Source organism: Bicyclus anynana, chromosome 9, assembly GCF_947172395.1.
Source record: "Bicyclus anynana chromosome 9, ilBicAnyn1.1, whole genome shotgun sequence".
Lineage (NCBI taxonomy): Eukaryota > Metazoa > Arthropoda > Insecta > Lepidoptera > Nymphalidae > Bicyclus > Bicyclus anynana.
The window spans coordinates 291,629-317,676 of NC_069091.1; the positions used below are offsets into that span (position 1 = coordinate 291,629).

The window sequence follows — 26,048 nt, forward strand, 5'->3', positions numbered from 1 at the left end:
TCTGCTCTACGCTAGGCTTTTAATGATCAAACAGCAGGCTAGTCGAAAAGATGAAGGATGTTGAAGTGGGTGCACACTGCACGTAGACGAAAGTGTAAACAACTAAACACGGCAGGCGTGTCCACGTTATTCTTGCACACGCAAGTTTTTATCAGCGCCGTATTATCAAGCCGGTGTTACATAACTCGGCGTGTCGCCGTCCCCGTCGCGCGCCCGAGCGCCGCAGACGAGCACGAGCCTCCGCCGGGCGCGCGAGCGAGACGCGAGACGGCGCATTCGATCCTTCTGTTAATGTTTGGTCCAATCGCGTCCGATCTGTGCGTGTTCCGGTTCTTTGTCATCAATGGGTTGCCGGGCGAGACCGTTTCGAGTGCCACTTGAAAACTATTTACGCTAAATTTGAGCTGTTTTTTAGCATACGAGATGTATTAAAAGGTTCTCCGAGCCGATTCCCAAAGGTCCAGTGCGAAATTTAGTTCCGAGCCGTGGTATTTAGCGCGATCGACGTTAGGCCCTTTCGGTATTAATGAGGCGTACCCACTTCAGCTGACTGCGTCGTACGCAAGGCTACTCTAACTAAACTAGTAGTAGTCCGGCGTTCGAGGGAGGCGGTCGGGTGCTCGCGCGCGGGGAAGTGCGGATATGTTATTGAGATCTAAAATGTGTTTGGAACGTTCGCCGTAGGCGTGTCGGCGTGCGAACTGCGAGTGCGAGAGCGTGCAGGTCGTGCCGGAGTGCGCGCGACGCGACGCGGGCGCGAGTGTTAGTGCAGGACTCGGACGAGCCGGGGCTCAATGATGCTCAAGTTCCTGACGCATAAGCTCCGAACGCATTCGCTGAATGAGGAGAACGTTTCCGAGAAGGTGGGTGTCGGCCGGCTCCGCGCCGCGAAGGTCACACCGCCACCAGAAAATGGCCGCCCGCTCGCGAGAACAAAGGAGCGGAACGATCGCCGGCTTCCATCGCGCGATCGCTCTCGCTGGCTCGCCGCGGCGCGCCGCAGGGCCTCGGTGGAATGACGCCAGTCTGAGGAACGTTTCTGTTGCAGGTGGAGGAGCGGGACTCCGGCACCGAGTCGGACGACGAGGCCGAGCGCGCCGACACCGGTGAGTCCGCCGGGCCCGCCCGCACCGAGCCGGCCGGTTTTGTTCTATCGCCGTAGCCGTATCCTACCTACACAGTACACACTCGTAAAAACATTAAACAACCTTTTTATCACAATCGAGTGTGACCCGCGCGACCCGTCCGACTCGTTCGGCGGCTTGGTAAATAAATAGAATTATGCTAAAAGGAAACAACAAAAAAAAGGTTGAATCGTTTCCAATTGTTGCTGGCATTATTATTTGATTCCTATTAGCATACCGGTTTATTGAGCGAGCTAAATTGACGGGCGTTATTCGATTGTACTGTAGGTAATTGAAATGTGCCTATCCGCTGACTGCACGCCTTCCACTCCTCGCGAGTGCTCGTCGGAGCACGGGGGCATCATCGCAGTGTATCTGAGTGGATTGGCGGCGGTTTCTGAATCCATTTCTTTGTTAGTGTGGGGTGACCTTGGCACGCGACCTTGAACTTTGTATAGGTGGCTTTACATTAATGCGAAATGATTATAAAATAGACATCTCACAACCACGGTGGCACACAACAGGCAATTCCGAAAACTATAATAGATATTATGTTGTTGTGAAAGAATATTGGTAACGAAAATGAAAACGAATGAGCATTTAAATACACTTTAAGTAACGTAGAGGTGCTATCAGTGAGATTAATAGACACCTCGGTACCTTCAAATTACAACTTGCGATGCTACAACCATACTTACTTCTCCGGACATTAATTTCCTTTGATTTTCTTCTTGTCTCTCCCTTTCTCTCACACTCTTTACCTTCATGTTGTAGCTGTTAAATTTTCTCTTCGTAATTAGTTCATCTAATTTATTTAATTCTTCTACATAGATTTCCATCCTACGCTTCTTTGGTCTGCTTTTTAGTATTTACTCCTGTATCGTCTATTTTGTAGTTTTAAAACTCTATCAGGTTCAATCTTATTTGAATAAACTTCATTCTTTTGATTGCTAAGTACCTACCTAGGTAGGTAGGTATCGTACTAAGATAATCATAGTATTAGTAATCTTTGTCCACAAACGATAGATTAGATATCACTCATCATTAGAAGTAAAAGTGTGATACCATAGAATCGTACGATACAACTTCAAATCAACGATACTTTATCGAGGTTCTTGTATTGCAGGATAGGTTAGGTCAGTATTACATTCTTACTAGATAAACATTTGTTCGACACATCCAAACGAAAGAACCCAATTAGATCACTGTCCCGAATGTGGTAGCTACACGGGACTTGTGCTCGAGCTATCACAGAGATCAAGAAGATCTAGTAGAAGAGGAGTACTAACATGAAAGACAAATAAGCTTCCAAAAATACACTTGAAATTTTCATGACGCTTAACTAAGATAAAAACTTTTAGAGAGATTTGTTGATGATACCCTGAATCCCAACGCCAATTGTACACAAATTACCTTACCCTAAAAAGGACTTTTACGATCCTGGCGACGACAATGACAGAGAGCAGAGGCTACAGTATTTGAAAAGCAACAAGGCATCTTCATCCGTGAAGACGAGGTCCTCAATATCTTACGTCCCAAATGGTCCTCGGTCCGCTTATCACTTCTTCTGCCTTTTCATTATTAGCACAGAACACAAAGCACTTAAGTACTGTTACTGTATAGACACGAGAATGTATTGCTAGTCACAGAAGCTATTTTGATTCGAACATACTAAGAGCACTTTTAACATCTAGCTTCGTGGTCTCATGCTTAGTGGATTTAATGTGCAGTGCAGTAGATACAGGACATAACTGAGTTTGAGAAATGGAATTAGTAGAATAGAATTTGACTATATTTCTACAAGGGACGCCTGACGAGCCAGTCGGGTGATCAGTCCTAACTAACGGCCCAATTGCCGTTGTATAGAACAAGGGATAAGAACTTGATTTAGTTTTCCTTTCTGATCCGCAAGTCTATGTTATTACTGACAAAAATTAGATGCTGTAATGGTTTTAAAAGACTGATCAAACAAAACAGCAAACTGATTAAAATTTTAAAAACTAGTATTTCGGTTTCTAATCCCTCGCTATTTCGTCTAAATTCTAAAACTATGTACACAGAATGTTGTTACCGGATGTTGTTTAGTAATTCTTTTGCTAGCTTTCAGTGTTTAAGTTAATCAATACCAGTTGTTTTAACGCTTTACAGAGCTATAAAGCCAAAACAATAATGTCGATATACGTATAGTTACACGTACAACCGGTCTGTCGTAATCACAGTGCACGTATTTTATCACCAAAGTCAAAGTAATGTCAAGGTCTGGGACTAATCATGCGGAGCCGCCGTAGCATGTACCTATGTCGCGCATTGTGTGCTAAATGTAACTCCTTTCGTTAACAAAACATTCTCTCCATACGGTTTTTTAACAGGTCATCGATCATTATTATAAATTTCTCTAGACCCCAACTCGTATTTTTTTATGCATAACTTTTAAAATGACTTGTTTTGTGAGTTTCGAGTAGCTGGTCGCTAATTCTTTTGTTCTACTTCTCTCTTTTATATTCCGTTAATTCTTCAGGGACCTGAATTTTAGCCATGTTAGTCGATCTAAATGTCATGATATAAATCATATTGCGAAGTACTTGTATCTACTGACAAGTAAACTTCGTACGAACTACCTACTAGCCAGTATATTTAATAAGCCGTTTCTATACGCAGGCATCTTGAGTTATTCATTTGTCGATAGCTACCTGAAATGTCATGTAAATACCTACTCATTTATCACGGAGCCGCGCCGTCTGTGTGCGCAGGCGCAGCTACTCGTGATAGTGAAATAAAGCTGATTGGATATTTTTATACGATGAGTAGCTACTTATTATTCTTTATGGTTTGATAAACTTTGAATCGAGCTACCACTATTTGAATGCGATTGCAGGGGATGCAAGACCAGCGTTGGCTTTGATAAAGAAAGATGTAGAGGCAATTCCAATAATAACAGTTGAAAAGCTATGGACAACCTTCTCTATTTTCCAACAACAAATAGATGTTTGTTTAAATTAGTCACTGCTGTATTTTATGCTGATTTTTTATTTGTAGTCACTATAAACTTGAATTTCTGAAACACGATTTGAAATTGCTTAAAAGGAAAATAAGGCCATTTGAATGAATTAAGTAAAATCGTTTTAATTTAACTGGACTGGCTCAGACATTGGAGATATGTACACATATCTATGTATATATTTAGAAGGGACCTAAGCAGTCAGATCCTCTCTTCAGTCCTTGGACGAGGATTATAACCATTTTACCCAGTTCTCGTGATATGAGATGCAGGTTCATCAAAGTCTTTTATATAGCTTTTGTGAACCTAACAATTATTTTATACGATAAAAATCATCAGATCTTATCACTCGCGCTATTATCATTACTAGCGTTGTTTTCTTTACGTCCTTCAACTCCTAGTCCTAAAAAACAATTTTTTAAATTGATTTATCTCGGACTGCAGACCGGCAGCCTTTTTGTCCGCGATAATAGACAACTTTTATATGGCCTTTGGATCTTCTACCTTACCAGAGCATAACTGTAACACTCAACTATACCTACCAGCAATGCTGTCTTGTTAAGCTCGTATAGGTAAGCGATATTAATAAAGCAATCTGTGCAGATCGCCATTATCATCAGCAAATCATCACTATTAATTCCCGCGCTGCGTTCAGTTTTTTCGCGGATTACGACAAAATAATTATATGTATTACCTACTTATTGCATCGTTGCATGTCACTGTGTACCGACGGGTAATTTTATTCTTATCAGGAGTTTCCGATTCCTAGTGGCCCATTAGCGTACGCGGATATAAAATTTTCCACTGAGTAGTACCTACCTACAATTATCTACATATCTACAGATAAATAAATGGTAATAGCTATCGCAGATCGTGATGTTGTTCGGATTAACTAATTGATCATTATTATTAATACATCTCTGTGTTGCATTACAATTTCTTTGCGACATTTAACTATCACGTCATTTAAGCTGATAGACCATTAAGTAGAATAGGTAGAAGGAAATTTTTTCAAAAATCTATGTTCATGGCACTGTAATTGTACATTTTAAAATAATATTTATAAAAATATTCTTTTCATAACAACTCATATTCGGCTCACTGTTAAGCATGAGTCTCAGAATGAGACGGGTTAGGCTAATAGTCCACCACGCTGGCCCAATGCGGATTGGCAGACTTCAGACACGTATTGAGAATTGATAAAATTCTCAGGTATTCAGGTTTCTTCACGATGTATTTAATTTCTTAATAACTGAAAAGTTGGGAGGAAAGTAGTCTGAGACCGATATGACGTCGCTCGATCTCGTGTTGGCTCGTGCCGATGCTAGGTGGCGTAACTTGTTTCTGTAAAGATTAGGTAGTTAGACAGGGGTAGCGATCGGACGGGAACGACTGGCGATATAAGACGCTCGTCGTACGGTCGGCTTTAGTGGTCTCGTGGCGTTCGACCTGTCGACAACTTTTGTTGTGTAATCCCTTATGGGTTATTTGGGATAGGCGGGGAGAATGGCTTGAGCAGTGAGTGGTGAGTGATGGCATGTCGGAAGGGATCCCTTAAACCTGCATCCGGAGTCACATGCCTCTGGGACTGCTCAAGATACTCTCTTCCATTCTAGGGTTTGTTTTGGTTTAGGGTGATTTGTTTTTTAAGTTTTCCTGACAAATATTGTGAATCATAACCCTTGTTCAACATTGATTTTCTTATTTCTTAAATCCACTTTTTTTTTTAAGCTTCTGCTAAAATTACCAATACCAATATTAGAATGTGAAAACTAATTTCATACAACAGTACCTTCTTGACAAAGCTTCGCGCAGAGATAGTTGACATTGTATCTTGAAGTCTGATAGTTTATCCTTGAAACCTAAGAATTTCTGTGGATTAAAAAAACCCAAATCAAGTATTCCACTAGTAATAGCATAAAGCTTTGTATTATACCGAAATCGACGTAAAGCCACGAACAAGTAGGCTCATGATAGTTCAGGCCCGGCACGTCAGAGATGTCAGCTGCGGTAACGCGAACCGAATGACCGCTTTTCGGAATTAGTTATTATACAAAAAAAAATTGTCGCACCTTATCTTTTATCTATTAAGGCAACCTACCTACCTACATAGTTTGTGTCACATAAAATGTGTATTAATAAAAATTTACGTTTGTTCTTGCAATTCTTAACTTATCTAAATGTTACGATGAAGTTTTGGACCAAAATATATTTTACAGACATTTCAAGGGATAGGTACAGCTTTTAGCAGTAGATATTAATTATTATCGATTGAAACTATAACGAAGAAACACTTGGAAGTTTTAATATATTCATTAGTTTAGAAAATATAAAGATGACCTTCCTTCTGTAGGCTACCATACGATATACAACTGTCAAGTGTAGTACTCTGCCACCTGAACAAATACAGATAATATGATAGGAAGATAATTTCACGCCGGCTATGTACTCATAGAGTCAACATATTGTAACAGCTGTTGAACGAATAAATCGGAAAAGGGGATAACTAATGCCATCTATAGCAACCTACAGCTACCAAGAAGAAGGAGGAAGGGATAAAGGAGAAATTACTCATAGACTTCAATAGTGTTGATAAAGTTTTACACTGTAAGACGAATTCTTCGACTGCGACAGAAAGAAGTTATTATTAATTACTGCTAAAGGTGTAAATAAATACGACCCGGCCAAAGATTCGATGGACAGAACAGACAAGAGTAGGTACCTCCTCACATGTCCCCGTGGACCTGCCTACCAAAATCAGTCAACGGTTGAGAGCGTCAGTCAACCTGCCGTGCGTGCTCATGCAACGTGCATCGTGCATCATGTTAACGTCATCAGTTCCATTCATTACCTCCTGAGTCTTGAGCTTGTTCGCGAGACAGTCGGCTGACAGCGGGCACATGAATTAAACATCGCTCCTAAAGTGGACAAAGTAATTAGAGCCGCTTCTGCAAAGCAGTTCTCGTCAAGGGTTGTCCATTGAGCACTTACAAGACCAGCAATATAATGGGTTGATTACTGATTATGTGATTTACGACAGCTACGAATACGCTGGTTAATTAATAAAAATATTTGACTGTTAATGAGCCTATGTAGGAAAATTTGACAGATACTATTCCTTCTAGTCTCGGAGAGTCACGAAATTCGTTAATTAAACTCTCTGCTCTATATCTCATTTATTAAGTAGTCAATATATTATATGAGATAGCTTGCAACTAATAATAATTTGACGACCTCGCTTATTTCTAAAAAGAAAGAAGATCAGCACACTTTTTTAACTTTTATGTAGCGACTTGGGTGGCGTAGATTTAGTAATAGGACATATTATACTAGCAGCCGCATTACACGCCTCGGAGGAAGTTCTCTTATAGAACTCTGAGCAGAACTGCCCGTGCTCGTCTGTACAGTCGTTGATACTGAACCCATTTTCCTTTAGAAGTAGGTAGGCACTTAGCCATAATAAAAAACCAATGGTCTGGTATTAGACTCAACCTAGGAGCATACCTTTTACAGATGTCCGAGCGACTCGGCTGTAGACCTGACATCGTTGAAAGTTGGCCTGTCTGTAGATGGCGAAAGAAAGTTAACTTACCCGACAGCCCTGCGCGATTGTGAATCGTTTGATACCATCAATTGGCAATTGCACAGTGAATGAGCCCCCTGCTCACGCGTCCCAACATGGCGCGACGAGCGACGTCCGCAAAAACCACTGGCCTCTCCCCCTCGCACCTCCACCAGCTGCCATAGGAGGGAGCGAGATGCAGTTCACGGCTATCGGGCAAAAACAATCGCACAGCTATTCTGTAGTAACAGCGACGTTAATGTGTTTCTGAAGAATCAAGAACTGCTTTTTTCGTTCCACTACTCTTCGTTTAGGATTCCGTGTACGAGTATCGGCCGTATCACATTAAGTTCTCGTTTAACGTTGCGACGGGTTCTGTAAACCGGTAACTGAGAGATTAACAGATAGCCTTTTATTTTTAAGAAAATAGCTTAATTTTGTTTTTTTAGATTTAAGTATTATGACCATCAATCACCTCCCATTGTTCTAAAGTCTAAACAAATTATTTGTATGAAGATATCAAAGCTAAATATGAAATACTTTGAGTATGGAGAGGTCCAGGGGAATCCGTGATGCTAAATGTACACACATGCTACGCGCGTGTTAGTCAAGCCAACCCTCCCCTATACTCATCCGCCGCGCTCGAGTAAATCCAAAAATCCTACAGTAGTTTGTTAGAAGTATGAGCTGACAAACTTTCAGCTTTTATAAAACCACGAAGGTCTGGCTATGACAGGCTCATAAACCAGAAGGAAAGGCACCAAGTAGTTGCAAGTAGAGAGTCGACAAACGCAAAGTGACGGCGCGTGTTTAGTTAGCATTGGCCACGCATTCCGCTCGGCTGCTACATCGGACGTATTTAGTCTTACTTCTAGACAACCTTTTGGCGCAGTTGATTTCAACTGTGAGGTTCGAATCTGGATATTATTTACTAGGAGGATTTTGCTTTCGTTTAGGTATAATTTTTGCTCCACTGGGAACTCTTCAGATTACAATGCGATGAGACGAAAGAGGTAGCGATATTTTCGTTGCGATGAGACGAAAGAGGTAGCGATATTTTCGTTGCGATGAAACGAAAGAGAGCGATATTTTCGTTGCGATGAGACGAAAGAGAGATAGATATTTTCGTTGCGATGAGACGAAATAGGGAGCGATATTTTCATTGCAATACCGCCGCTATTTTATTTGACAACGTCTTTCTTTCATCACCAGATAATATTTCGCTGACGCATCCTATTTATACAGGAAACCTTTCGGCAAAACTACAAACTTTTTCCTCCTCCTCCCCACCATACTTATTGAAAATGACCATATGAGTATGCGCATAAATGATGAGAATCATCGCTCAACATTGGTGCTTATTTATGGCAACCTGGTTTGATGCTCGACATACCCGTTCCGGAACATATTTTAATTTCTCGTCGCCAATCGGTCTTTTTGCGAGTGATTGGAGGGGAGAGAAAGAAAGAAGTGGGTACGACAGTAGTCCAGCGACTGAGATCGAACCCTCGACCTCTCGGTGTTGTGCCCGGCCTCTTTACCGTGGAATAGTTGAGGTTTGTATTGATATGAATGCTTGAACCGTCGTCAAAAGTCAAAACTCAAACGCCGCCGGTTCAGTGATCACAAACATTTCGCCGTCTGTTGTTTGTTTCTGTTTCAACCAATCAATAATAACATAACTACTGTCACTAGCTATTTGTTTCGTCGTTCGGCATATTTTTAGGGCCCAGCCTATGCGGTTTCGGACGCGCGGTCTTGGGTTCGAGTCGAGTATTAACATCTTGTGAATTTGTGATCATTACAAAATCAAACATTATTAACTTAAGCACCACCAACTCTCATTGTTAGCCTGGTGGGTAATGGTGCTCTGTCGCTGTTGTCTCTAATCTGATGACTAGTCAACATCTCCTTTGCCTTATCCCGCTTAAGTGGTCGGCAACATATGTCAATCTCTTTAGCTCGCTTCTATTAAATATTCGTCAACTCATCATTTACTCCTTTTACACACTAATCATCTCTTCTTTGGCCTTCCTCTGTCCTTTTGTCCTTCCATTTACAATTTCATCATTCTTCTGGTAATATGTCATTCATCCCTCCGCATCACATGCTCGTACCAAGCCACAGAAAACATATGACCAAGCTAACACTTTGCTCCACAATTTCGTCAATGGCTTTCAGACTTTCTCGTAAATATTAATTCCTTATTTTATTCATCCTCGATAAATCCAAAACGTGGCTAAAACTACAAACAGTGAAACCAAGCAAGTCGCCGGTGCACTCTTGTGCGTTCGCACAAGATTACGTCTCCCGCCCTCCTACGCACCGCGCCCGCCACGCCGCACTCAGCTGGCGTGCGGGGCGTGTTATCAGTGCCAACTCAATCCATATTCGGCTCACTGCTGAGCATGAGTCTCCTCTCAGAGAGGGGTTAGGCCCAGCAGTCTATCACGCTGGTCCAATGCGGATTGGCAGATTTCACATACGTAGAGTAATAATGTCTAATTAAGGTTCCATGCTACTTCCTTTTTGAAACTCTGTATAAAAATAACAGCACGCACTACCACATACACACGTCCCTGTATACGGCAGTACATCTTCCCGGAGCGCTCCATTCACAGCGCGTCGTGAACTGGTCGCGGTGGCTTCTTGTGGCCGCTCTGTGTCCATACTTGTACTTACGTATGAGACACCAAATACTTTTTTTTTATAATAAAAGCAATACTCGTCTATTTAAAGCATGATTAATATTCCATTTATCTTCAGTGTAAGATAGTTTCTGCTAGAACTATTCAATACAATGTGTTTAATGGGGGTCTTAAAACTGGAGTGTCTACCTACAGTCCATGCAATCGGAAATTTTGACAAAAAATAAAATTCTCGTCGTTTTATCATGGCGTAGTATGAAACGGAAGAATTTGTTTAAATGCGCTAATCTTTCTTCTAGACGGATTGTAAAAAATATTTTTGTATGTATCAATATGATAACCTGATGAGATATGACATTTCTCTCTGGTCCTTGGCTAGTATCCCTGGCCCTTTGAATGGCACTGAAGAAGGTACGGGGAAGGAATGACATGGGCTTATTGTAAAGGGGGAGGGAGGCAGGAATAGGTGGGGAAACTGTATGAACATCTATAAAATTCGAAGGGGAATGGTTTAACACGTGGACCTAATGACGGATGTTTGGTAGTATCAACGTAAATATATAATTGCAGATATGTAGTTAGGTCGCGGACAGTCCCGCGAGCGGGGCCGTGTGGTCATGTTAATTATGAAGATGTGTGTCATAATGTGGTAAAAAGGGGCTTCGGTGCGGCGACGTGATTTCCGTCAACAGGACTGTTGTTATAAGTTATGTTACGACGAGCGCTCGACCGGTCCCCGAGCCTGTTTGTGGCGCCCACCGATGCGCCGACACAGGTCGTTCCAACTTCGGTCACGACTCTATAAGAAGTTGTAGCCTGAACAGAAAAATGCCCTAATCGGGTGTAGGTATTCTGAAGCAGTCTGTTGGTATACTAGTAGGAGAAAAAGCTACTTTAAAGCCGCAGAATTTCAAATAATGCTCACGTTTTCATATTGACTCCAATTAGATTAGCCAGCAGTCGGAACGTATGCAGAGATTCTTACTGAAGTCGAGTCGTTTTTACGATTGCCCGCCCCCTTCCCCGCTGCCCCGTCATGCGTCTTCGTCGTAAATTTCACTATATCGCCTTCAGGGGATACGCTATCAGAAGGAAATTTTCGATGAATACGATACGGCTGTTAAATTCGATCCCAATCAACTCAGTTGCCAATTTAAGATCAAGAAATGTTATGCCGCGAACCGATTTGTGGTGCATGGTTCAACTTGAAGTTATCTTAAAATGGCCCTCTGCAGCGCCAGTAGCGGTATTAAGAAACAATGTTTTCCTAACTCGACAGGACTATGGGTTGTTGAAATTGTCTCTATATTTCTCTCTGAGAGTTAGAGATGAATTTGAGACTTACACTGTCGAGTTATTAAAACATCGTTAGAGAGTAGCGTTATAAGTTTATCTCCTTAAAGGAGACAAGAATTTAGGTACCACTACGCTTAGGATGATGTTTAACCGGCACCGGCGGCTTAACATGCTCTCCGGGGAAAGGGTTGAAATACAATGCAACTCAGGGTTGCTTTCAGAACTAAATTGTTTATGTTATAATGGTCTCGTAACGCAGGACTGCTACGAAAGTAATGTCTGGTAACTGGAGACATGATTCCTCACTATCCCTTAAAAAATATCAAAAACTCACGTTTTATATTTGTACTTTTTTGTAATAGGGTCCTTGAAATCCGCCATCTCCCAAAGCCAGCAAAGTCCAGTCTCCATAACTAGCCACATCAAGAGCAAAGACTGACAACTTTCATAAAATGAGGTTAGTCTGGCTATAGCTGGCTCTCGTTGTTCTAGCTTGTAGGCTAAATGATTTCTCTCTAATTGGATAACTACATTGGTACCTACTGAAACTTCGCTGGGTTAGGTTGAAGTGTTTTTATAGCCATTCAAAGTGGTCCGTGTTTTTTTAGATGAATAATTCATTTATTGTATCATACATTTATAAATAAACATATGTACCTATGTGGTTTGCATTAACGTAAGTTGCCTTATAGGCTCTTTGATGATTTTGTCCTTGAATATATATACCTAGCTTGACTTTTATAGAAAACTTAAATGGTGATGATTTTAAATCCTGAAATTGGACCCGACGGTAGAGTCACTGTCACCAGTTTGAAATCTTAATTAATTTTCATGCAGAAAACCCCTCTTTTGATTTAAAACATGCGATTTTTACGTGCGGATCTTCAGTTTTTACAAAAATCATCTAAATGTTCTACTCGAATGATACCTTGCCTTGCTCATAGTTTTTCGTGACTGCTAAGAAAAATTGTGAAGCAGACTAATTATATAAAAATTTTTGACTGTTAAAAATGTAGATATAATTAGTCTGTTTTGGTTTTACAAATTTCAACAAGAAAACCTTGTAAGTCTTCTCTTAGCATCGTCAGCTTGTCCGTTTCTTTGACTCATAACTTTCTTGATCTAGACCAAGTGGACGATGTCTAGTTTCCAAGACATCAAAGAGAGCTTTTTATCTCTTTGAATCAGTACCTACTCGTACCTACCTATCTATTGTTTTTGCTTTTAATTTTCATTTCTTACATGTTTTAGGTATTATTTTTGAATGCGTTGTTCTAATTTATATATTTAAGAAGAAAAAAAACTTAATAATTGTCATGATTGTTATGTACATTAGTTATTAAGTATAGTGTGTTTGAGCATGGATCGGGCGGTTATGAAATTAAACACAAATTGATGCTGTTACACCACCATATCGAACATGTCCCAAAGCCAGCATACAGCATACTCTGGATATTATCATTATCATTCGATAGTGAAATATTGCCACTCCAAGTGATCAATAAACAGATCAACGATATTAAAAAAAAATGTTGTATCCCTTAGAAAATATCAATTTATTACGTTTTACCCTTAGAGACAATTGAGGATCTGGACCCTTGAATACTGCTACCATTCAAAGTCACGGTTCAAACTGTATCTAACCGTTAATGTAGGAGCGTGGGTTGGCAAACTTACAGCTTTCATATGATGAGGTATATCTAGCTCAGCGTTGCCAGACGTCCTGATTTTAGCGGGACGTCCCGAGTTTTAAGTCAAAATTAAATGTACCGCGCGGGACATGCTCAAACCCGCTTTTCGGGAATCACTCGTCCGTGCGTAGAGTACTGAGGGTGGTACACACTTCTCAGACTATTGTTTAGAACAAAAAAATATGTTATTTTTATTTAGAAGACGTATAAGACACACTGTTTAACGATATGGCAAATCTGATATAAAATATCATATTTTTATTAAATTACATTTTCTATACATATTTTTACTATCTATACGAATACGTAAATGTAATTTGAATTCAATTATAAAGACAAATATTAGAAAACTTTATATTATAATTATTTAGATTATATACGTTTTTTTATGATGTCTCGCTTTCAACGGAAGAATCCCGCTTTTTTCAGTCAAAGTATTCCTATATCCCGACTTTGAAAAAAAACTGCCAACGCCGTTAGCTACACGCTCACGTTTTATCTACTTCATTGATTTATCTCTTTCGTTTTTCGGCTACTAAAAATTTCAGTGCAAAACATCATTGGGTTACCTATGATGTACGAGATTTTTCATGATTTGCAATGAATCGAATTTCGCGCGGTTCGCGACCCGGTTTCAGCGCAGCGGGTGAACGGCCGCCGGCTGACAGGCGGAACTACATCGATCTCGTGTTTACTAACAGCAACCACTGGCTCTCCGCTCTCCGCTCTCCGCGGACTGAGGTGAGCTCGGTCTCGAGAGATACGCGGAGGCTCGGTGAAGCAACCACTGGCTCTCCGCTCTCCGCGGTCTGAGGCCTGAGCCTAGCCAGAGTAAAGAATCGGTGTAGCAACCGGTCTGAGTTAGGGCTTCCATCTGTACTTTTAGCTGTGAACGTTATTTAGAGTAGGTAATTATTTTCGAACGTAATTTTGACGCCCTCCGTGGCGCAGTGGTATGCGCGGTGGATTTAAAAGACGGTGGTCCTGGGTTCGATCCCCGGCTGGGCAGATTGAGGTTTTCTTAGTTTGTTGGTCTGGTTGGTTCAGCCATGGCTAGTTTACCATCCTACCGGCAAGACCGCCAAGCTATTTAGCGTTCCGGTACGATGTCGTGTAGAAATGTGTGTGGATTTTCATCCTTCTCCTAACAAGTTAGCCCGCTTCTATCTTAGATTGCATCAGGTGACAATGTAATCAAGAGCTATCTTGTAAAGAATAACAAAGTAAAAGTAGAGTAGGGACTTTACTCATTAGGTAATTACCTCGTTGATGTAGTGGTTAGCCTATGTGGTTTCGGATCACGATGTCCTGGGTTCGAATCTTCGGTCGGGCTGAGATACTGAGTTGCTTTTTTCTAAAGATATTCAGTTGTCAGCCCGGAATTGGTGTTACACACAAATACCTTGTAACGCACGTGAAGTGATTATAATATATAATAAGATGATACCTGCCTACTTAGTAGTTTTAGGTGCGTTTTATCGTTGTCAGGGTGCAGTTTACGGTGGTCACCAAAGCCCGACTGATTTGACACATGTTATGATATACCTAAGTTATAATGTAAACGAATACGGGTAATGGATATCCATCAAAGAAGCTTCAAAGTGTCGTCACGGATGCATTGGTAGGTAACTCGGTTTTGTTGTGTTAATTATTAATCTGATACTCTATCTCTAAATTAATATTTACTTGTCGATGCCCCGCGGTTTCATTCGCACAGTTCCCGTTCTCGTGAGAATATAGCCTATGACACTCACAAGTAACGTAGCTTTAGAAAGGTAACAGAATTTATCAAAATCGGTTTAGTAGATCCAGTGACGACCTAACCTGTACAGTACCACTAACTTTACCTCAAAGAGTTATAAATAGGTGGCTATTATTTACTTCTTTATTATATGAACTGTAAAGTATAAATTTTATGAAGGTAAGAGAGATGCTAAATAAATAAGATTTAATTATTTGTTTGCTACAAATAGGCTCCGAAATTACTGGACTGATTTTTAAAACTCTGACACAAATTGAACTACATTATCAGTCGATGTAGTAATAACATTAGGATCGCAATATTACAGGGACAGTTAAAGGGAGGTAAAATACGTAATGGGAAGAGTGTTCGTCACAGATCTCGCCGGTGACCTCGCCATTGTAGCGACGATGCAGCCAAAGATGGCAGCGTTAAACTGAAAGGGTCACGCCGGTTTGTTGAACCCGCACTATTATCTATTCTGCGCCCATACTCGTACTCCGACCGTGCCCCGCTTGCACGCAGCACATCTCTACACCAGACCTCGTCCATTTGATATACATCGTGACTTAACCTATATGCTGTACTATCATTATCAGCTTACTTCAACGGCCCACTGCTGGGCCAGGTCCCTCGCTAAAGGAGAGGGATATGGAGCCACCACGCAGCTCACGCTGTGGGTGATAATGTTTGCCTATTTATTAAGGTTGAGAATTTGCACTGAGAATTTCATAGCCCAACTCAGTACCTGGTGATCCGAAACTATGGGCCCACCCAGTTCCGTGCCGTACAGTTCACGTATTTTTACGTGTCAGATTTAGCACGCTGCCGCAATGCATTTCCTTTATAGTGATAAAAGTGTCAGAACAGGCAAATTGAGTCGTTGGCGTCGTAAAATGCTTTGCGATGTGACTTTTTTCTTGAGGGCTTCTCATTTCAAATGAAACATACAATTAATAAACCAGTTAATAGTAACGAATTCTATTAACCGCATTTTATGAATCTAATCATTATACGAAAAAAACATTAGAACCAAAGTTTTAAAACTATAAGATAAAGAAGTGGACTGGACCGTGTATGCCTGACGTAAAGTCGGCGTAAATCGTGCTCTGGTAATATGACAGTATTGGCACTCTTATAACCGGATAACAAAAAGCTTGTAACGCACAGGTAGCGTTGCGTGCGTCGGTAGGTGCTGCGATCATTGAATGCGCCAGTTTTTCAATCCGTTTCAGCCGCGACTGTTTCAATCGAAGGAGCAGCCATTGTGATCGTTCGTTCTCACAGCGGCAAAAACGACATTATGTGCTAATTCTTAATGGAAGAGCCGTGTTGTAGAAATTTTACGGGACCGTCGATCGCTTCTCTTAAATTTTCTCTTGGAATTGTTATTGTCGATATGAGGAAGATGTAGTTTGTGCAGTTTTTGCACCTTGTAACTGTGCTGTCTTCGACGACCGAGTGCGTTCGTGGCCGGGCAGTGACAGGTGCGTGCACGGAACGTGTTGTCGTGGAAGCAGAAAAACAAAATCGCTTCGTACCAAAACGTTTTATAAGTATGACGTCTTTACGTTTTTGCTAACGCTATCTCAGTCGTTGTTTGTGTTACACTCCTGGATCGTCAAGTTTTTGAAATTGACACCACCTACAGCTTTTTACACTGAAGAAAAAACGAATGTGGAACTGGTTAAGTATTCTCTGGCCATCAGGATCTGTCAATTTTGCCTCAACTTATTATCAACATCATTATCAGCCGATGGACGTCCACTGCTGGACATACATATGGTCTCTTGTATAGACTTCCAAATACCACGGTCTCGAGCCGGCAGCATTCAGCGGCTCCCTGCAACCCGCTTGATGTCCTCGGTCCGCCTAGTGCGCACTGCGCTTTCCGGCGCGGGGTCGCCATTCGAACCTTAGAATCCATTGTCCTTCGAGCTATGTGCCCTGCAAATTGTAACTTCAACTTAGCGACTTACAGAGCTATGTCGGTGACTTTGGTTCTTCGAAGACTGTAAAAAATATTTTAAACTCGCAAGAACTTATAATTTTTCGGGATAAAACTGTGTTGATCCAAGGTCCTTAACTAAATTTATTACTATAACAAAATTTGTCTGAACCAGTTAATCTGGTAATATACAGACAAATTAGTAATATTAAACTAAGACGATAGTTAGTAGATTACTTTCAAGATTATATTGCGGTGGCTAAAGGCAGGATATCAATAGGAGGATATTTTATGTCTGGATGTCAAAGTTAACTGAAAAACAAACTTATATCTCTCGTATGCTGTCTATGTACCCCGTGGGGTACATTCATGGGGGGTACTTATCGTTTTCTTTTCAAAATCGCAAGTTTAATCTAATCAAACTTTGCGATAATGACTATTTTCTGTCGGCTTATCAACCTTAAACTTTGTTACACGATTATAATCTATTTCAGGTGTTGTTTTTAATACGCGACTTTCAGATAAATAAGATTACCTAGTCTAAGAGTGAAATGGGAAATTTCCCAAACCGTCAAGAAAGAAAGAGAACGAGTTTCGAATAAATAAATACAATAATGGAGCAGTTTATTTCGAGAGAGATTCTTTCCTAAATTGTCAATATAAAATTTTATCAATGTAAAATGCAAATCCTATAAAAAGTAATACATATGTAGGTACATTTACTTACGCAGTAGATTCACAATGAGGTAGACGATTTTTAATGGTTTCACTGATTTCACGAGGTTTTATTTTCATTTAAATTGAGAATCCTTTGAAAATACAACTTTGAATTTCTCCTTAACATTTCAAAAGCTTTTCTTTGAAAAGCTGGAGAAGGGTGGTGAAACTTTGACGCGCCTACGGCTGTCACGTTAAGGTACTTGTGTACTAACTTGTGAAATTTCTTTTTCAGGTGAATACTGCGCTGACGTCATCATGAAGTGGAATGACGTCACCGACATCAGTGAGTTTACCTTAATTTTTTCTAATTATTATTATTTTAAAGAGCTAAAGTAAACCCGCTGGGATAAACAATTTTGTACGCAGCGCAGTTATACGCCTCTTGTTCAAACTGGACTCAAATTTTGGCGCATACTATACCTATGGATGTTACAATTTGTAATTTATTTCACCAGAAGTGCTTGAGAAACCTATGGAATCTGTTGTACCCACCAGTAGCGAAGACTGAAATTTTCTCGTAGGTAACCCGTTTATGTGTTTTTTATAGTTTGAATGAGTTTTTGACTGAGTACGTTAAAATACGTCCGTAAAAATCGTGGAATAAAAGATAACCCGAGAGGAATGGGGTTGTTAGGAACCATCGCCCCTGGTACCCACTTATAACACAGTCTTAGCGACTAATTGGCGGGGAACGGATATATTTGTTATCTAAATATTCTAAAAAAAAAATGTAAGTCTCCACGACATGTAGTTGGCACAGGCTAGTACGATTGTATAGTACAGCCAGTAGTACGCCGGTCACGTAGTACGCTCGCCATACGCGCGTGGGCGAAGCGTGGGCGGCGGAGCTACGCTTCGCTGTTTGTATTGTGTGCCTCCTTACACGACGGCCAAAACGTAACGTGGAATTTAACCGTGTGTTGGTTTTTATTATTACATGGGCCAGCACTCTCGACCGTGTGGGCTTGGATAAATACGAGTAGTTTGTAAATTAACACATCCATACTACCGAAAGCCGTGATAGCCCAGTGGATACGACTTGTGCCTTCCATTCGGAGGGCGTAGGTTCGAATCCGGTCCGGGGCATGCGCCTCCAACTTTTCAGTTGTGTGCATTTTAAGAAATTAAATATCACGTGTCAAACGGTGAAGGAAAACATCGTGAGGAAACCTACACAACAGAAAATTTCTCAATTCTCTGATTGTGTGAAGTCTGCCAATCCGCATTGGACCAGCGTGGTGGACTATTGGCCTAACCCCCTCTCATTTTGAGAGGAGACTCGAGCTCAGCAGTGAGCCGTATATGGATTGATAACGACGACGATACTACCGAATGACGCGATAGCCCAGTGGATACGACCTCTGCCTTCGATTTGGAGGGCGTAGGTTCGAATCCGGTCCTAGGCATGCACCTCCAACTTTACAGTTATGTGCATTTTAAGAAATTAAATATCACTATCTCTAGGTGAAAGACAACACCGTGAGGAAACCTGAGAATTTTCGTAATTCTCTAGGTGTGTGAAGGCTGCCAATCCGTATTTTGTCAGCGTGCTGGACTAAGGCCTAATCCCTCTCATCCTGAGAGGAGACTCGTGCTAAACAGTGAGCCCTATATGTGTTGTTAATGGTATTGCTAAAGTCCGTCTGTCACTAACCGTTTCATGGTTAAACCCACGGTAGCTTTAGCTGTTCTGTAGTTAAACCTCTAAACTGTTTTTATTGAATTTTGCTATAAAGATAGATAGGACCTTGGTGAAAATCATAGACCATTTTCATCCCAGAAAATCCACAGTTTCTGGAGTTCTCGCGGGATACGTGAAATCAGAGTTTCGCCAATGGAGTTACGGGCCGCTATAAAATTATATTTAACTTTAAGGTGATAAGTAAATCATGGACATCGTTTTGTCTTCTTTATCTTCATCTTTATACCAGAATCTGTCCACGTTACAAATAAATGTTGAGTAATTCCAGCAACACTGTTACACCGGCGACGGCGATACATCGCGCGTTGCGTCACTCCTGCAAATGTGTTTTACATTAAGATTGATTCGGCTCACTTTACGAACTGTAATTTCGTGTACAAAGGTTATCTCTAGCGTTAACGAACTTTAACACGGAATAGTTAAAGAGAATTAGTGTTTGGCAGTCAGCTGACTGGCAAAAATATACACAAAATATTGATTGACTAGCTGACGCCGGGTGGTTTCACCCGTGCGGTTCTCGTTCCCACAGGAATAGTGGAATAATACATAGCTAACACTGAAAGAATTTTTAAAATAGGACTAGTAGTTCCTGAGATTAACGCGTTCAACCAAAGAAACTCTTCAGCTTTATAATATTAGTATTTTTTTTTTTTTTTTTTTTTTTTTTATTCTTTACAAGTTAGTCCTTGACTACAATCTCACCTGATGGTAAGTGATGATGTAATCTAAGATGGAAGCGGGCTAACTTGTTAGGAGGAGGATGAAAATCCACACTCCTTTCGGTTTCTACACGACATCGTACCGGAACGCTAAATCGCTTGGCGGTACGTCTTTGTCGGTAGGGTGGTAACTAGCCACGGCCGAAGCCTCCCACCAGCTAGACCTGGACCAATTAAGAAAACCTCAATCGGCCCAGCCGGGGATCGAACCCAGGACCTCCGTCATTAAATTCACCGCGCATACCACTGCGCCACGGAGGCCGCCGTAGTATAGATTAAGTTTATTTTTTAACATCGATCTAAGACGAATCGATTGACGTAATCAACAAAATCAACCTTCGCGTCTGGTCTCCAGAGCAAGGCAAAGGCAGAGGCAGAGACACACAGGCTGTTAAGTCAACATCCGTCTCTTGCGTCGTGAGTTATTTACAAAAGGATGCGAAGATGCGATGCGAAGATGCGATTAGTGCCAAAACTGATGGAATAACTCAACACAATATTTCAACCGCTTATTGAGTCAACGTTGCCTCTCGCCGGTGTGATGTTGGCACGGAGTCTAGGATGTAGTGCAGCGGCGGGATGCGACCATTCATACAGAAATAGTACCGCACGGCCACGCCAAATGTCTCCGACATAGTATTCAGCTGATAAAGTATTATATAAGCGTACACTTCACTCCCAAGTCCCCATATATGTACCAATAACTGGCGAGCCATTCCAAGTGTTACTAGCGCCTGTGATGACGTTCGCGGGGTATAATTTAGCCGTAATGCAATGTAATGCAATATAAAGTCATCACTTACGAGTACTACCTACAAACAGGCAAACTTAATTACTTAAAACAAATGAATTTGAATTTGGAATGGTCTGTCGATCGCTTTCTAATTATGAAAATAAAAACCAATCTTCGACTTCGCCCGCGTGGAATTTAGTTTTTCACAAATCCCTCGGGAACTATGGATTTTTTCGAGATAAAAAGTAGCCTACGTGTTAATCCAGACTACAATCTATCTCTACTTCAAATTTCAGGTGATTCGGTTCAGTAGCCGAGGCGTGAAAGAGTAACAAACATTCATACCATCAAAATCATCAGTTTTCGCAAATCTTGGGAAACCATGGATTTTTTTGATAAAAAGTAGCCTGTGTGTTAATCCAGAGTAAAATCTATTTCCATTCTAAATTTCAGCTAAATCGCTTCAGTAGTAGCGGCGTTAAAGAGTAACATACATCCATACAAACTTTAGCGTTTATAATATTAGTAGGATTAATTCATAGTTATGAGAAATCTGGTGAGAAAGATTGACTATTCGTGAAGTTATATGAAACGCTTCGTGTGTGGTGTGATCCTCATGTCTCTGGTTATGAAGGCTGTAAAGATTGTAAAGAATGATGTAAAGTATTGAGCAACGTGGCGAGCAAATAAATCACAAAGTCGCTAGTTGCCGTCGAGGTGTGACATTCCTATGTGTGATACTTGTTGTCTGTGGCTGCGTCACCGCGAGCGGCTGCGGTCTACCTTTTACCCTTAAAGCTTGACCGCACGGCAATATACGGAATATTTTTATGTAAGTAGTTTAGAAAAACGAGAACTGTGATATCCCAGTGGATATGACCCCTGCCTCCGACTCCGGAGGTTGTGGGTTCGAATTCAGTCCGGGGCATGCACCTCCAACTTTTAAGTTGTGTCCATTATAAGAAATTAAATATCACGTGTCTCAAACGGTGAAGGAAAAGCATCGTGAGAAAACCTGCATAACATAGACTTTTCCAAATTCTGTGGTATGTTATCTGGTGAAGTCGGCATTGGGACAGCGTGGTGGACTATTGGCCTAACCCTTCTGATTCTGAGAGGAGACTCGAGCTCAGTAGTGAGCCGAACATGGGTTGATAACGACGAGTTTAGAAAAAATTACTATTGACTCCTCAACTCTGTAATACTTCTATTTCACGAGTCATTTTTTTGAATGTGTATTTTGATGTCAATGGAACCGTGGCAGCGTCGCCGGAGGTTCCGTTCGACCTTAGAAGCTTTGCCGGAATCGAACAATGAAGAGGAAAAGGGCTCTCTGAGGGCGCCTCCTGAGAGACTCGGACCTCGACTTGGAGAACCATACAGACCAATGGAGCTTGAGAACTGCGCGTGGTGAATGACGCTAGGTTTCATACTGTCTCGTACAGATTTACCAACAAATCAGTCCTTAGCAACTCACTCACAGACATACAAGTCTTTGATTATACTTAAACCTGCTTTATTATACTAAGTATAACTTACTGCTGATAGATTAACAGCTGTGACTACCAGTATGTTTCTGCTTTGCTGTCAGTACACCTTACCAGTGCTACAGCCAAAGCTAAAACTTCTTCAATTTCTTTAAAATAGAATATCTCTACCTGTCCAAACAGCAAACAACTAGAATTATTGTTTGAATTCAATCCAATCTCGGTAGGTAAGTAATTGAAATTCGCAAACCGGGCCCGACGTCGTACAGAACAGGTTGTACTCGCTCGGACACGTCCGAAGGTGCCTGATGTATGCGTGCAACCGGTTCTGATAAAACCAATAAAACGTGGTACACTTCGGGCCGCGCATAATTGCTTTTAATTGGCAGAAAATATGAAGACAAACAATGTTTCAAATATCAGTCAGATGCAGATCGTTGCTAACGGTAAATGGTTACGAATTTTATGTTTTATTCGACTTTTAAATAGGACCTGTTTTAGAATTTTATCTGCCTATTAGTGTTCCTTCCAAAACTTTCCAAAATGACCTGGCTAATAGATGTATATTATGCTTTTTAACTACTTTTTATTATTGTTGGATGGAGTTCACTATATTTTGATAGTACTCGTAACATAGGTGTCGGCATGGTCGGTTTCTACGCAGCATCGTACCGGAACGCATCGCTGCGGTACGTCTTTGCTGGTGGTTACTAGCCACGGCTGGTGCCTACCACTAGACCAGACCTAAGCCAATTCAGAAAATAGAAAATTCTGAACAGACCTAGCTGAGGGTCGAACCCAGGACCTCTCTCATGAGAACAGCCCTACTGCCACAGACAGGTGAGTTTGGCCCAGAAGTGGACCAACAATTACGCTGGTGACTATGACGTGGTACGGTTGATGTTTGTATTGCTATATTCTCGAGCGTGTATGGTAGTTAAGATATTGACACGCGGCTCGGTCGGCCATGTTGAGCCGAATTTTGGATTACATCACTGCGCAAAAAGTCGCGTGCGCATGCAGCGGGCGCGCGGGGTGCGGTGCGGCGGCGCGGGGCGTGCGCTTGAACGACCTTGGCCTTGCTCGCCGCTCGCCGCACGCCGCTCGCCGCACGCCGCACGCACGCTCGCCGCACGCACGCTCGCCGCACGCCGCTCGCCGCACGCCGCAGGCCGCAAACCGCTCCCCGATTCGATTTTTTCTAAAATTCATCACTATCTTGAATAGCTCTTTGTTACTATAATTATCAGCGTATTTTAACATCCCACAGCAGGGCCGGACCCCCCCTTTTTTTTATTCTTTACAAGTTAGCCCTTGACTACAATCTCACCTGATGGTAAGTGATGATGCAGTCTAAGATGGAAGCGGGCTAACATGTTAGGAGGAGGATGAAAATCCACACCCCTTTCGGTTTCTACACGGCATCGTACCGGAACGCTAAATCGCTTGGCGGTACATCTTTGCCGGTAGGTTGGTAACTAGCCACGGTCGAAGCCTCCCACCAGCCAAAAGCCCTCCTTATAGCAGCGGGGATATGGAACTTGGAACCACCACGCTTCGTAACGATTACTATCAGTTGGTATTGAGAACATATTTCACATAACTCGAACCAAGAAACCAAATAGTTACCAAATAACTACACTGGTAATGTGAGGGAGTTAAAAAGTTAGTTAAAGAGTATCTCCTCCATACCAACATTCTCCATCTTCAGTCCAAAACACTGTGTTAGAATTAGGTACAACAAATAGTCCAACAGGGCTCGAATTGTAAACCTCTTGGATTAGAGACCAATCTTGAAGCTTTTCGTGTTGGGAACTAGATAGGTATATTGCAAATTGCGATCTACTACTCAACCGATTAATGATCAAATTTTGCATAGGTACAAGGGCAAAAACTTGGGCACCTTTTACATCCAAAAAAGTACTGTTAAATACGAACATGAGGAATTGAGTTTTTCTTTCATCTAAGAAGAATTTTCAGTCAATATTACTCGCCCGGTGTCATAATTTCAGCCCGGTGTTGGGATGTTGGTGGTGTTACACCCCGTGCCCTGGAGAGCACGTTAAGCCGTTGACCCGGGCATTATCATTAACATGATAGTGGTAGTTACCTTCCCGCATTGTAACAGCGTGGTGGGTCTTATCTCAGCTCTATATCCCCTGACGCCTGTTCATGTAGAGGGCCGTTCAAATAAGCTGGTAATGCACAGATGTGTGTATACACATACAGTAGAACTCAGTGTAAGTAGGTAGGAGGTAGGTATACAGTTTCCGAAGTGATGCTGAGAGCCGTTGGCACGCGGGCACGAAGTGGTAAAGCCCACAGCGTTTAACACCTTTCCAACGCCACAGTCATCTGGAAAGCAGGTTTTTAATTATCAGCCCGTCGCGTAGGTGTATTGTTGTGTCAGCAAACATTTTGGAGAAATGTATTGAGATATGGAACTCGGGTCGTTGACCTCTGGCGCAGTGTGTTGATTTAAGTGAGAGCTCCAGATTGCTCTTTTTTTGGATTTTTAAACTGATAGTAGACGTAAGAGGAAGATAGACCACCTTTTTGTCACAAACTTGCTGACCCGGCATTCGTTGTACTGCCTTATAAATTAAAAAAAATGATGAAAAAAGCCACCCTTGTCACTTATGCATATTTCGGACGAGTACGAACGATTTTTTGATTTCCGCCTAAAAATCATTCGTTCTCAACTAAAATACTAAAGTAGTCCGAACTAGGCATTAGGGATATGAAAAATAGATAAGAACCTATTTTCAGATCAGATTTACCGAATATACATACAAAACTTCACCAAAATCGGTCAAGTTACTAAGACTTCGCTGACCGTTGATATTTTCACAGATTATGTATTTCTGTTGCTCCTATGACAATAATCTTAAGGGGGCTCCTATACTACAAACGTACATTTTATTGCTATGTTTATAGATACGGAACCCTTTGTGCGCGTGTCCAGCTTGCACTTGGCCGGTTATTTATTTATAAAACTTCAACGTTTTCCAATATTATTTAGTGCGAATAATTATTATTTACTGTTTCGTATTCGCGTGTTTACATTTCCGAGCTTTTAGAAGCTATATTTTATAAACAAAACGTTCCTATAATATACTCAGAGGCACAATAATTATCCGCACACTTCAATATACTCGCGTCATATTAAAGAGGGCGGATAATTGTGCCTCTGAGTACATTAGATAGGTAGATATATCATAATTGACGGAATAAAAATAATAATTATGACTCACACAGTCACACACTAATGGCAGGCGTCCACTGATCATACTGACTTTCCATACAACGAAAACTAAAATCCGTATGATGCGATGCGTCGGATATGTACGTTGCGGATCAGTGGACGCCTGTCATTAAGGTGACTTTAGATTCCTTCAGAGTTCGGAGATTATACTCGTAGGTTTAACTGACCCAGTTTGACATTAGTACGATTTAGATTGCAACTACAGTGGTATAAACAAAATATTTTTATATAAATAGGTATTTTAACCGAATTTTGGTGGTTATTATTTTTGAAAATTGATAAAAGCCATTACTGCTTAGAGGGACTATATTTTATTTAGTTTATGAGCATTCGCCGGGATACTTAACATGGTGGTAGCACTTTCCCGGGCGAGCTCTGTGACAGCTCTACTATTGATCTCGATGCGATCTATCA

General features: G+C 41.3%; 1 protein-coding gene across 1 annotated transcript in view; it reads left to right on the forward strand.

Annotated features, from left to right (window-relative positions):
* The first annotated feature begins 205 nt into the window (after nucleotides 1-205).
* The window catches only part of LOC112048834 (uncharacterized), a 57,258-nt gene continuing 31,415 nt past the window's right edge, over nucleotides 206-26,048 (forward strand). Inside the window, exons 1-3 of the mRNA XM_024086512.2 lie at nucleotides 206-863; nucleotides 1,049-1,106; nucleotides 17,961-18,011. Coding sequence (XP_023942280.2) covers nucleotides 795-863; nucleotides 1,049-1,106; nucleotides 17,961-18,011 — 178 coding nt within the window. The 5' untranslated portion in view covers nucleotides 206-794. The remainder of the gene's footprint in view (nucleotides 864-1,048; nucleotides 1,107-17,960; nucleotides 18,012-26,048) is intronic.